The sequence below is a fragment of the Sipha flava genome, unplaced genomic scaffold (assembly GCF_003268045.1).
Source record: "Sipha flava isolate LNK unplaced genomic scaffold, YSA_version1 198_pilon_pilon, whole genome shotgun sequence".
Classification (NCBI taxonomy): Eukaryota; Metazoa; Arthropoda; class Insecta; order Hemiptera; family Aphididae; genus Sipha; species Sipha flava.
This window is the reverse complement of record NW_020272778.1, coordinates 47645-61884: the sequence shown is the minus strand read 5'-3', so window position 1 is coordinate 61884 and position 14240 is coordinate 47645. Positions and strand designations below refer to the sequence as shown.

Sequence of the window (14240 nt, the reverse complement as noted above, 5' to 3'; positions counted from 1 at the left end):
CCTATGTTACGGTCATACATAAATTTAGGTCCTTACATGTATCATTTGTATGGGGGACTATATATCACTTAATATAAAAATAACTCTTATAAATATAATGGCTAAAGGATTATGGACGCTTTCCAAAATAACAATGCGTAAATACAAAGCACGAGATGGAATATAACATATATAAAAGGTGGTTCTGCTAAATACAGAATTAACGAGGCCAACCAAAGGTAATGCACAATCCAGGGTTGGGCATACAGTAATAACTTAAGTATAACTTAAAAATTCTATATAGGGAATTTGCATATCAATAACCAAATACTATAATTGATACAACAATCTAAATACTGAAACGCGTACAAGGACTTCGCATAACACCGGGTATTAGACATTAGACATGTATATTAAAGGGTCAAATATATTAATCTTTTGAAAAATCACAATCTCTTACACAGGAGCAGGGTATATAAAGACCAATATTCAGATGTGTTAAATTCCGATTAACAAGCACCTTCACACCGATATAATTGTCTAATTAATTAAATGTTTTTTACTTAGAAATATTCACAATAAATAACAATTTAACTTAAATTGAGTAATTATTTGGAATATCCTAACACACATCCTTCGTCAGAACTATTGTATTGACAGCACCTAAGTAACACCTAATATTCATTGTATTTTACACTTATGTAAACAAGTGTTTATACAATCATAACACATTTAATTCAGCAAGTGAGAAATAAAAATCCATTGACAAATTTAGACTACTTTACACTACTAGAAAATAATTTTTTGTTTGTAGTAAGTTCATCGTTGCAGCAAAAGAAAAACATTGCAGATATATTACGTTTTAACGACACATAATAATAAAACACTTGTTCACAATCATACGGTTTACATTTTATATTTTAAATAATTCTATGTATTATTTTTCTCAATAAAAAAATAGTTTATATGTAAAAATAAATAAATAAATAAAAGTTTAGCCATTTAATTATATTTGATTTATTATCTCTCATCTTAGAAATTTTAATAACGCACATAATATATTATTATCACCTACGGAATTCAATATTTTTATCATAACTTATTTGTATAATTTTGTTATCTTTGGCTCTGATAGCTGTGACGGCAATAACGTGGTCATCGTAAAGAATCACTCCCACACTGCTGATCGATTTTGACTCTCGGTCGTAACTTCATGTTTTGAAATGCGCATGTATTTCGTGTATTTTATCTCTCATCTTAACCTATAATAAATTTAAAGTGATATTTTACATACGACCCGGTGACTGTTGCAGCACTTTTTCAATTTAAATCGTTTTAAATGTAATAATTTGAAAAGTATTCTGTTTCTCAGTATTATTACTGTTGAATGTTTTTTAATTAATTTGCGTTCTGTTTAAACTAATACACTATGGACAGTGAAAAGCCGGATGTAATGTCTGCGAATGAACTGAGGTAATTAACGTTTGTATGAACTTTAATTTTTTCGAATTTCAGTTATTATTAGTCTGTTTGATTTTAATTATGTATATTTTTTAAAGTAATATAAGTTTCTTCAACAATAATTATTTACTTCAATTTATATTGCATGAATTGCAGAGTCTTATCTAGCTCTAAAATTTTGGAAGTTCTATAGCATTAAGAAAAACCAATACCTCATAAACCTTTAAAAAACAATGATGTTCAAATGCAAATTTACCTTTTAAATCTTTTACAATGTACGAGCTAATGCAGCAACTTCAAATTAATATGTTTTCCCATCGATAAAACAATTTGAGTCTAAATTTTTCATAAAAACAGAAATTTAATTATTAATTTTTGAATAGCAATTAATAATATAATGAATTTATTAATTCAATTTAACACCTCAGCGTTTTAATTGAAGAAAATTATAAATTAAATTAAACCTTATTGTGTATACTTATTATATTTTTGCTATTTTTATTACCATCATAGTATAAAATGTATATTTTATATAGTTACAATTAATGATAGGCTTTTTTATCAAATATCAGTCGTGTTAAAAAAATAATAAAATATAATTCACATATGCCAATATACCTAAACATTTCCTGAAATGTAATCTCATAAGATATTGATTGTAAATCTTAAGGATAAAATTATATTGCTACATTAATTAAATTGGAGGTACTTATGATAAGCACTCTTACTAAATTACCCCTGGTTAAAGTGGTAAATGAGACAAACTTACATTTATATTTGTTTTTAATATCTTAAAAACCATTCATTTTTGAAACTACTAAATTTGTTAAATTGTAAAGTTAAAATTTGTTTCCATATCTATGTATGTGTATTGTCTATCTTAAAAACATACAATATAACAAATTTATGTTCAGTATTTGACATTTTGTAATATTAGATTAAACTGACTTATTGAATATAAAGTGAAGAATATAATCTAAATTTTGTTGGTTAGTTGTTTTTTAATTCTTCTTCTTATCCTTCGCCTTTTTTCCAACTACAGTAAAACTTGCTTAAAACGCTCCAGCTTAAGACGTTTTCCCGCATAAGACGCTATTTTCCGTCAGTCCCTAGACATTTCCTATACTAGTCAATTTAAAAACCATCTGTTAAGACGCTCAGTTTTTCTCTATCTTATTGGATAAAACCCTCTTTTGTTTAGCAGATTATGATAAATTTTAGTAAGTTTGTCGAAATAAAAATAGACATTTTACTTGTTTACGTGTTCTTATTGTTGTATCATTTTATTTTATCACTATACATATTTTATCATCAGCTATTATTATTATCCAGTATCTACTCCTGCAATTACTGCTGGGTTGCAACACCTAACAGAAATTCGAAAAGTATTATCCTCTATAGAAAATGTTGAAGAAATGTTGGATTGTCTCAACAAAATAGAAAACTTTCTTGCTGAGACGCATTGTCAGCATCGTAAACAAACAGAAATATATCAATTTTTTAAATAAACAATAATAAAATATTTAATAATAATTTTTTTTAAATTAAATTCAGTAGCAAAAAATATATGTACACATGTATTTAATTACATATACATATATAATTTATTAATGTTTATTTTGTTAAATTATGTTCAATAATAAAAAAATTAACTCCACATTTCAATCACTTCATTTTTTTCCAATCCCGCATAAGATACTTTCCCGCTTAAAACGTTCTAGAGAGCTGGTCCCTTAAAGAGCGTCTTAAGCGAGTTTTACTGTATTTGGGTTCGGCCACCCATATCCTAAACCTCCTCTCTCAATATTCTACATTCCCTACACACATACCAACAGCCCTCATATCGTTCTCAATGGTATCCAACCATTTATTTTTTGGTTTTCTTCCTGTTTTCTCAAAGAAATTTTTTTCTTTTCTCTTTCTTCTTTTGTTGGTTAGTTTTTTACAATATTTTAATTTTAAATATATTGAAAAGTATTTATGATAAATAAAAAGTACCGATAATAATTGTATTTCAACTGTGTTAATTGAATAAGTGTGAATTAATACCATTGAGATTTATGTAAATCACATATTACAATATTACACTATAATCAACACTACTGGCTACTGTTATAAAATTGTATTTGATTATTAATTTTTTGCATGATTGCAACTATGCAATTAATTGGTCTTATGTTTGTTTAATTTACTTAAGGTTCTAAAATATTTATTGTTTTTTAATAATAAATTAATAATATTATTTAAAAATATATCCTCTTTTTTTTTATGTACTTGTATTTTTGTATTAAAAAATATTTCCTTATAATTTAAATTTGAATTTACCTATTTTTGCAGAAAATACATTATTATTGATAATCATTTATGATGAAAATAAAATAGTCAATTATTTTTATAACTTTAATTTAAAAATTGTAAATTATATTATTTAGAATTATTTTTCTCTCCAACTGTTCAAATTATTATTTATTCATTAAATAAATGTAAAATGTTACTAACATATATTTTTAGAGTTATACTGGATTATTACTCTCAATATCCACCCCCATGGATTGATAATTCAAAGTCTTCAGCTAAAAAGAGAAAAATGGAAAATAATGATATCAGAATAGTTGAAGATGTTTTACGTGCTTTAAATTTAGCAGCTGAACATTTTCGAAACCTTTGGGATTGGTCAGAATTTGCCAATATGTATTTAAATAATGATAATACATATGTTGTTTGGTAATTAAAAAAATAATAATAATAATCATAGAAAGATTAATTTTACCATCCTATTTTCAAGGTTGGCTTGTCAATGTAATGCTATTATATTACAATTAACTGAATCGGAAAAGAATGCTTTGGTTAATCTTTATATGGATCAAAAAACTAATGATGAACATATGCTTACATACAATTTAAAGTCACACTTAGACCAAAAAGATTATCTCAAATCTTATATTGCAAGCCAATATATAACTGTTGAAGAAGTATTTTTACCTATTGTTGGAGCTTCTAAACAGGTATATTATAGATAAATGCATTATATACTACATATTCAACAACATAAAATTTCCTCTCGTGTTATATAGATATTTCATTAAATATATTATTGTTATTATTATATTTTTTTTTATTTTTTTTTTTTTTTAGCTTAATGATCTAATTCTTGTAAATTCTACAAAACAGAATTTACAAAAACTATCTTTAGCAGTTTCTGCAGGAAAAGTTGCTTCTTTGGTTGGGCCCGTTGGAAGTGGCAAAAGTGCTTTAGTACATTATTTAGCAAATGTTACTGGTTTGTAATGATTTAATCATTGTCTATAAATTTATTTGATTTTTATATTTATATTAAATTAACCACAATATTAATGGTTCAAAGTAAAATTGTATTATTAATGTCGTATAGTAGTACCTATTTACAAATTTGGTCAGTATATTTTCATGTTTAAGTATTAAAAATATTTATAGAAATTTTATTATTTTCCTATTTAAAAAAAGAAAAAAAAACTTTACAAAAATATAATTGCCTTTATTTTTAATCATTAATATAATATTTATACAGGGCATACTGATGAAAAATTACTAACTGTACAACTTGGAGATGAAACCGATTCTAAAATGATGCTAGGATCATATCATTGTACTGACATTCCTGGAGAATTTGCTTGGCAACCTGGAGCTCTTACAAAGGTTATTGCTAGTTTATTTTTCTAATTTTAATTATTATTAATTTTTTTGTATTATTATGAGTAATATTAACTATGTATTTTTCTGAAAAAATTAAGATTAAAATTATGAATAACAATTAAAATTTGTCTATCGAAAATAAAAAAGTTTATATCATAAAATTATAATCACTTATCAAAATGTTTATGTTTTTTATTAACATAATATATCTTAATATTTTTTTAATCCTAATATTTTAATATTTAGGCTGTAACTGAAGGAAAATGGTTATTGCTTGAAGATATAGACTCAGCTTCTAGTGATTTAGCAGCTGTCCTTGTATCACTTATAGAAAGTCGAACACTTACTGTTCCTGGATTTAGAGATAGAATTATTCCTGCTACTGGATTTCAGTTATTTTTTACTCAAAGAGTTGTTTCTACTACTAGTGGATATTATAGTAAACAAAACATTGCAACAGATTTACTAGGAAAGCATTATATTCAAGTAAATGTTGAACCATTAAGCAAAGAAGAATTAATTAAAGTGATTGAAATTAAGGTATTAAGAATGATAAATCTATAGTCTATATTGATATTAATGACTATTGGTAATATTATAAAAAAAAAAATTTTATTCAAACACTTTAGTTTCCAGTATTAAAAACAATAGCCCCAAAAATTGTTGATGTTTTTTTCTTGTTTTCTGCTGGATTTCATAATGATATTATTCTAAATTTAAAAAGCAGTGGGAGATTAACTTCCACTAGAGATTTAATGAAGTGGTGTTCAAGGATTGTGAAAGAATATGATGTAACTTCCAGTGAATCTGCTTTGAAAGTAATTCAAGATGCAATTGATATATTTTGTTGTAGTGAAAGAGATTCAAGTTAGTATTAGTATTAATTTATTCAATTATACCAATTGTAAATTTTATATTAATTTATAGTGTAATAAAAGTAATACATTTATTGTGTCTCTTAATAATAGGTATATGACTATGTCTACTCTGTTTTTTATTAAATTTTTGTCTTTTCGACATTTTCTTTCATATATCAATGCATTTAATGTAAATTATGGTCTAAATGAGCCATTTTAATGTTGTGACTTCGCTGATTTGGACCTTTATTTCTCTTTATACTTAAATAATAATAATTAAAATGATGATCAGTGTTTCACTTATTATATTTTGTTAATAACTAATTTAATATAGATAAATAATTTAAAATTTCTCAAATCTGTATATTTATCGAATTTATTTTAATTTTATTCATATAATTATATCTGTTAAAATGGGTGCAAGCCAGTTATTATTAATTAATATTCACTCAATAGGAATTTTTAAGACCATTGATAAACAATATAAAATTAGAAAACAATAGTTAATAATTTAATTAGTTAACAATAAATAAATACAAAAATAAAAGTATATCTTAATAAATACCTAAATACATAAAACTTCTTTTGATATTATTATATAAATTATTTACTATAATAATACATTTTTGTTGAGTTTAGGTAGCTTTATGTAGTCTATCATTGGCTTTACATGATATGTTTTTTTTTTTTTTTTTTAGAAACAAGACTTGAGCTTGCTCGACATGTTGCTTCATTGATTGGTGTTGTAAAAACTAAAGCAGAGTTCTTTTTAAATGAATACAAACCAACTATAATACTTGATGAAAAACATTGTATTGCTGGTCGAGTTACATTACCACGAACAGGTTCATTTTTAACAGAAAATTATTTGTAAGTATTGAATTGATAATATTTAAATTTTCTTCTAATAATAATTTTTTCTTACATGAATCATTTCACTATACAAATGTATATAATAGGTATATATAAAAATTGGGTATAATGATTTATCTACTACAGAAATTGTATTTTAGTATTTATTTATTAAAGATTTATTTTTCAGATCAAATTCTGTCTTTGCTTTTACACGGTCTTCTTGTTGTCTTTTGGAGCGAATTGCTTCTGCTATTGATACACAAGAATCAGTATTGCTTGTTGGAGAAACTGGAACTGGAAAAACATCAACACTTCAACTACTTGCTAAACACACCGGAAATAAATTAATTGTTTTAAATATGAATCAACAAAGTGATAGTGTTGATCTCATTGGAGGTTATAAGCCAGTTGAATTCAAAATTATTATTAAACCAATTCGAGAAGAATTTGAATGTCTTTTTAGAGCTGAATTTGATTTAGTAGAAAATACAAAATTTTTGGGACACATATCAGTAATTAATTTTAATATAATTTGTTTTACCCATATAAAATTTATTTTGATCTATATTTTAGACTTGTTTTAATAATCGTGAGTGGACCAAATTAATCAAATTAATTAAGCATGTAGTAGAAAAAGCAATTAAAAAGAATACAAGAACTAATAAACCTATAAAACATTGGTTAAATTTAAATGAAAAACTAAGTAGGTTTGAAATTCAATTGAAACATTGTCAAACATCAATGGCTTTTGCATTCGTTGAAGGAAGTCTTATTCGAGCTGTTAAAGAAGGTAATATTACTCTAATTTTAATAAAATTAATTATTAAAATAGGTTTATTTCTATTTGTTTAGGATATTGGGTCTTACTGGATGAAATAAATCTTGCCTCAGCAGAAACATTACAATGTTTATCAAGTTTACTTGAATCTAATGGAACTCTAACTATATATGAAAAAACCGACTCTAAACCTATCATCAGACATCCAAATTTTAGATTAATGGCAGCCATGAATCCAGCAACCGATGTTGGTAAAAAAGATTTGCCTTCTGGCATAAGAAACAGGTATTTTCTATTTTGTAAATTTTATGTATTTATTTAATTTTTAATTTTTTGGACTTTAGATTTACAGAGTTTTTTGTTGATGAGTTAATAGAACGTTCAGATTTAATTACATTAACAGCTTCTTATTTACCAGACTATTCTGCTAAAAAATTAAATTGTATAGCTAAATTTTATTTAATAGCAAAACGTGAAGCAGAACATAATTTAGTAGATGGAACTGGACACAAACCTCATTATAGCTTAAGAACATATTGCCGTGCATTGTCGATTGCGTCAGTAAATCCATGTCAATCAACTCAAAGATCATTATATGAATCTTTTTGTCTTAGTTTTCTGACTCAATTAGATAGCTTGTCTCATAAACTTGTTGAAACATTAATAGCAACCACTATGTTTGGTGAAAAGTTAATCATGGGAGTTATTAATCAACCTATACCAAAACCCATTAAGACTGAAATGTTTGTTCAGTTTGAAGGTTATTGGATTCAAAAAGGAAGCCTAGAACCTTCAACTGCTGAGAACGTATGCATCTAGTTAAAATAGTCAACTGAACAATTTCACTAAAATTTTTAATATTTTACAGTATATTTTAACAAATAGTGTTAAAAAGAATTTACGGGATCTTGTTCGAGCTGTTTCATTAAGTTGTTTTCCAGTTTTAATTCAAGGAGACACATGTGTGGGAAAAACTAGTCTTATCACCTATTTAGCAGCTGCATCTGGTAATAATTTGGTGCGTATTAACAATCATGAGCACACAGATTTACAAGAGTATATTGGCTCGTATTTAGCTGAATCTATAACAGGTCAACTAGTATTTAAAGAAGGTTTGTAAATATATTATTATTCTAAAATTATAAATTAATTACTGCAATTGTTGTTCATTATTTAAACTAATATCTCACACCTTTTTTTATGTTGTCTATTTTTTAATATACACAAATAATTAGTATTAATCCATAGCTATCTTTTATATAAATATATATTTAAGTAGTTTTATAAAAAGTAGGTTACATCATGACTTCAAATTATATTTTAAACAATTTTGTTTTTTAGTCTTAATAAAATTTAATTTTGTTATATTTCTTTTGTCTTGATAGGAGTTTTGGTGGAAGCAATGAAGAAAGGTCATTGGATTGTATTGGATGAATTGAATTTAGCACCAACTGATGTATTAGAAGCTTTGAACCGAGTTCTTGATGACAATCGTGAATTATTTATACCAGAAACTCAGACGACTATCAAAGCTCATCCTGGATTCAGATTATTTGCTACTCAAAATCCTCCAGGATTATATGGTGGTCGTAAAGTGAGTTTTTTCGTATATTGCAATTTTAAAATAAATTAAATAACACGTTAAGCATAATGTAACATTTAAAATTATATTTACAAAAATTTCCATTAGTATTTTACTGCTATAGTATTGGTTTTCTAGTTTTAGAATACTATATAACTATAACATGAAACAAGAAATAAACTGATCTTATAAAAATAGTTTTCTCAATTAGTTTAAGCGCTTAACATATATTATTTTATAGACTAATATTGTTTAGTATTATTATATGTTCATCGATTTTCAACAAAATTGGTTTTATTTTAGATTCTGAACGGAGTGATAAATGTATTGATTTTATAATGATGTGTGTTTTTTATTTTATTTTTTAAGTGAATCTAGTTGGTACTTTGGGGGGTTAAAAGTAAAATAATGTCAATAATTTTCAAAAACGTCAGGAAAAACCCTAAAAAGTAATGAAAAAACTGGAATTATTACGCATAACCAGTTTTTGATAAAATAGATTTTTTTTTTAATTTGCTGTAACACAAAAACAAATAAATTTAAATACTTGATGTTTTCATTAAATGCTTAAATTAGTAATATCTATATACGATTCAATTTTCAAAATATTTAGACTTTTTAAGCTATTTATAGATAATTGAAATTTTCAATTTTTCAATGCATTTTTTTTTTAAACTTTAATAAAAAAAAAGTCCGAAGTATGTAACCTGTTCTTAATCCTACTTGAAAAATAAATTATTTGTATAAAAAAAAATATGTATATACAGGTTGTATAATATATCCTAGAGTCTAGATTGATAAATCATCTCCGTTTAGAATCGTTTTTCGTATACAATGATACATATCATTACATTCAAATTTAACATATCCACCTATTCTCCGCCCCTACTATATAGTAGAGCGAGTTTCCTGTTATTTTAGTTGTAACTCAGAAAATAATAATTGCAGTATTAATTAAATGTTTGTTAAATCATCGTTAACTATACATTTAATTTCTAATAGTAAATAGATAAATAACTTCAAAATATTTCGACTTTTTTGATCTATTGATATTGGAAATGTTATACTTTTTAGTTCTTTTTTTAGCAAAATGTCTATAATATAATTTTGATTTGACAACAAATTCTTTGAAGTTAATTACGAAGTTCTTTGTTCATGCCTTTAACTGTTAATTGGAAAAAAAATATGTGAAATTTCAAAAATCAAAATATGAGTGTTAGTGTATAACATTTGCACAAAGTGATAAAAATCTGAAAATTTTTTTATGTTGAAAATGTATACTTACTTCAAATTTAAAATTTGATACAAGTTTTTCTACAAGATTTCCTTTATATCCATTCCATCAAAAGCGTAAGTATATATATATATATATATATATATATTTCTGTACACAATTTTAATCAAAATTTAATCACGATCTTGGAAGGTTTTTAGTATTAAATTCTATCTTGTTAATATCGTTCAAAATGTAATTTTACAAAATTTCCTATAGTTTTCTTAATAATTGCAAAAGCTAGCGAAAAGTAAAAAAAAACTTGCAAAATTTACCACTCGATCTTTTTAACTAAAATTGTTTTAACGAGTTCGATGGTACCTTGATTTTGAATACATTTTATTAATAAAATTTATATATTTAGATATTATCCAGAGCATTTAAAAACCGTTTTATTGAGATGCACTTTGATGAGATTCCAGCCAACGAGTTGGAAATTATATTATTTAAACGATGTGAAATTCCATCATCGTATGCTAAAAAAATAGTATCTGTAATGAAAGAACTTCAATCAACACGTAAAGGTAGTGCTGCATTTGCTGGAAAACATGGTTTCATAACATTGAGAGATTTATTTAGATGGGGTGAGCGGTACCGTTTAGCGAATGTATCAAATAACTATGATTGGAATCAACATTTGGCTGATGAAGGTATAATTACAGCGAAATATATAAATAAACTTTTACTTTTCAGTATTAGCTAAAATTTTTATATTTTAGGTTTTTTGGTTTTGGCTTCTAAAGTTCGAAAAATAGAAGAAGAACAAACTATTCTACATATATTAGAAAAACATTTCAAATGTTCACTTTCTCTAAATAGATTATTTACATGTGAGTTACTGAAATTATTGCATTGTAAAAATATTTAAAAAATTAAATAATTTATTTTTAGTAAATGATAGTACATCTGTAGTAACTCGTCATATACTTCAAAGAATACAAAAACCACCCCCTGGATTTGAACATATTTACATGTCTAAAAATTTAAGACGAATGGTTGTTCTCGCTTGTAAGTAAATATTACTTTAGTAATAACCAGGGCTAGGATTTGTATGCAATAAAAAATTTTAAAATATGCATTTAAATTTTTATAAGATTAACACAAAAATATAATTAAAAAAAAATATTTGTTTATTGAAATACATCAGTGGTTGGATTTTTTTCTTAACCCTACAATGCATGATTTTTTTATTTTGTAATTTTTTTGGGGTTTTTATATTAGTCCTAATGAAGGGGAAATTACTTAAAAAAATTTTTAGTATTTTTAGTCTAAAAAATTAGTTCTTTAGTTTGTTGCCTGTGAGCAACGTTATGTATTTACGTACAACATAATTATTTATTAAATTTATAAATGTAATTTATTCATATACCTATCTTGAAAAGTTATATCGTTTATTCATGAACTATAAATATAAGAAAATAATTGATTAATGTACCAATTACAAAACAAAGTATATATTTTTAAAAATTTAAATTAATATAATATAATTTAAATATAAAATAAAACAAAAATAATTTGAAATAAATTTTATGTTTGACAAAAAGAAACAAGTTTTATACTTTAATCAGCCGGTCTAGAATTAAATACGAAATATTAATATTAAATAATAAATATTAATTACAAAATATACTAAAAACATCAATTTTTCACATTCTTATAATCGAAATATGCAATAATATCCATTTTATTCAATATATGCGATAATATGCATTTTATCTTAAATATGCAAAAACATGCAAAATAAAAATACCATAATGTATCTCATTATGAGGTGATTCGTGGACATTACTGATGAAATCAACTATCAGAAGTCGCAAAAAAAAACATGATGTTGCATACAAATCCTAGCCCTGGTAGTAACAATTAAATAATATATTTAATAATTTTTTCAGCTAAGTCTATTGAGTTTAATGAACCCATACTATTTGTTGGTGAAACTGGGTGTGGTAAAACAACTGTATGTCAAATGATGGCTGCTCTTAGTAAGAAAAAATTACTAACTGTTAATTGCCATCAGCATACTGAAAGTTCAGACTTTCTTGGTGGACTCAGACCAGTACGTAATAGAGAACGAGAAAATGATAAAAGACTTTTTGAGTGGGTTGATGGACCATTAATAGAAGCCTTAACTGATGGACATATGTTTTTAGCTGATGAAATTTCTTTAGCTGATGACAGTGTCTTAGAACGTTTTAATTCTTTGTTAGGTGTGTCTTTTTTTTATTAAATAAACTAAAATTTTAATTATTAATATGTAATAATAGTTAAAACAATTTTATAATGTATAATTGATTTTTAGAACCGGAAAGAAAAATTTTACTGAGCGAAAAGATTGGAGATGATAATGAATCGGAATTAGTTGCTCATCCTGATTTTTGTTTTATTGGTACAATGAACCCCGGGGGTGATTATGGAAAAAAAGAAGTAAATTATTATACGTTTTTGTTTATTTGAATGTAATGTAAAAATTTTTGTTTAAAACTTGTTTTTTTAGTTATCACCAGCCCTTCGTAATCGTTTGACTGAAATTTGGTGTGAAAGTTGTACTGATGATGACGATCTTGTTGATATTATTAATCAAAACTTTTCAATGTTTCATGATCATAGTTTATATTTGAGTCAGGCCATGGTTGATTTTGTGAAATGGTTAAAGAAAACAGAATTTATCAGAAAGTAAGAAAATTTCAAATATTTAAAATCTTTGGAACCATTTGCTATAAATATTTCACATTATATAAATCATTATGATGATATAATGATATTATTTTAATAATTGTTTAATTTTTTAATTTGTTAAGCAGAGTTAATATTATTTTATTAAAAAATCGTTAATAATGTTACAATTATAATTTTATTTTTATTTTTTTCATAGTTATTTAAAGTTAAATATAAGCATCAGAGACTATTTAATTTGGGTCAAATTTATTGAATCAATGATGAACCAACTTCCTAGCGATGATATAAATTATAATAATTTACGTACATTCATCACATTATATTATGAAGGAGCACAAATGACATTTCTTGATAAGGCTACCAAGATCGATCCACTGTAAGTATTATTTTTAAATTGAATAAATAAAATATTTATAGTCATTTTTTTGTAGCTATGATCATGCCATTGAATGTGCTTTATCTGATTCTTTGAAAAAATATCTAAACTTAGAAACTATTGTATTAAATGATAAAGGTGAAATAATAATTGATAAATTGGTTGACTTATTTCCAAAAAAATGCAATACTAATTTTTTTGGATATGATGGGTATCACATATGTAGAGGTAATAATTGTGTACTTATTTATTTGTATATAATATGTATTCTTGACCATAAATATATTTATTTTATTAATTAAATTTAGGCGAGTTACCTGAAGAACTTGTGCCTGAATTTTCATTTGATGCCCCGAATACTAAAAAAAATATCATACGATTATTACGATGTATGCAGATAGAGAATCGAGCTATATTATTAGAAGGTAGTCCAGGCGTTGGAAAAACCAGTTTAGTTCAAGCCATCGCCAAAGTATCTGGTCATAAATTAACTCGTATAAATCTCTCAGAACAAACGGATGTCTCAGATTTATTTGGGGCAGATTTACCTACTGATGGTGGAGATGGTGGTAGTTTTGAATGGAGAGATGGCCCGTTTTTAAGAGCATTAAAAGAAGGAAATTGGATTTTATTGGATGAAGTATGATATATATGATTAAAATATTAAAAATTAATACATGTTACTAAATCATATTTTACAATTATTTACATATCTTTTTGATTTTAAATTT

The 14240-nt window shown here is 25.0% G+C and overlaps 1 protein-coding gene across 1 annotated transcript in view; it reads left to right on the top strand.

Annotated features, from left to right (window-relative positions):
• The first annotated feature begins 1136 nt into the window (after positions 1 to 1136).
• The window catches only part of LOC112681865 (midasin-like), a 28211-nt gene continuing 15107 nt past the window's right edge, over positions 1137 to 14240 (top strand). The window contains exons 1-23 of the mRNA XM_025552191.1: positions 1137 to 1452; positions 3952 to 4164; positions 4226 to 4445; positions 4576 to 4720; positions 4988 to 5115; positions 5359 to 5652; positions 5742 to 5979; positions 6668 to 6839; positions 7012 to 7336; positions 7398 to 7614; positions 7677 to 7887; positions 7947 to 8409; positions 8471 to 8714; positions 8988 to 9196; positions 10822 to 11107; positions 11177 to 11287; positions 11349 to 11465; positions 12350 to 12664; positions 12757 to 12881; positions 12952 to 13130; positions 13330 to 13509; positions 13565 to 13737; positions 13818 to 14149. Coding sequence (XP_025407976.1) covers positions 1409 to 1452; positions 3952 to 4164; positions 4226 to 4445; positions 4576 to 4720; positions 4988 to 5115; positions 5359 to 5652; positions 5742 to 5979; positions 6668 to 6839; positions 7012 to 7336; positions 7398 to 7614; positions 7677 to 7887; positions 7947 to 8409; positions 8471 to 8714; positions 8988 to 9196; positions 10822 to 11107; positions 11177 to 11287; positions 11349 to 11465; positions 12350 to 12664; positions 12757 to 12881; positions 12952 to 13130; positions 13330 to 13509; positions 13565 to 13737; positions 13818 to 14149 — 4941 coding nt within the window. The 5' untranslated portion in view covers positions 1137 to 1408. The remainder of the gene's footprint in view (positions 1453 to 3951; positions 4165 to 4225; positions 4446 to 4575; positions 4721 to 4987; positions 5116 to 5358; positions 5653 to 5741; positions 5980 to 6667; positions 6840 to 7011; positions 7337 to 7397; positions 7615 to 7676; positions 7888 to 7946; positions 8410 to 8470; positions 8715 to 8987; positions 9197 to 10821; positions 11108 to 11176; positions 11288 to 11348; positions 11466 to 12349; positions 12665 to 12756; positions 12882 to 12951; positions 13131 to 13329; positions 13510 to 13564; positions 13738 to 13817; positions 14150 to 14240) is intronic.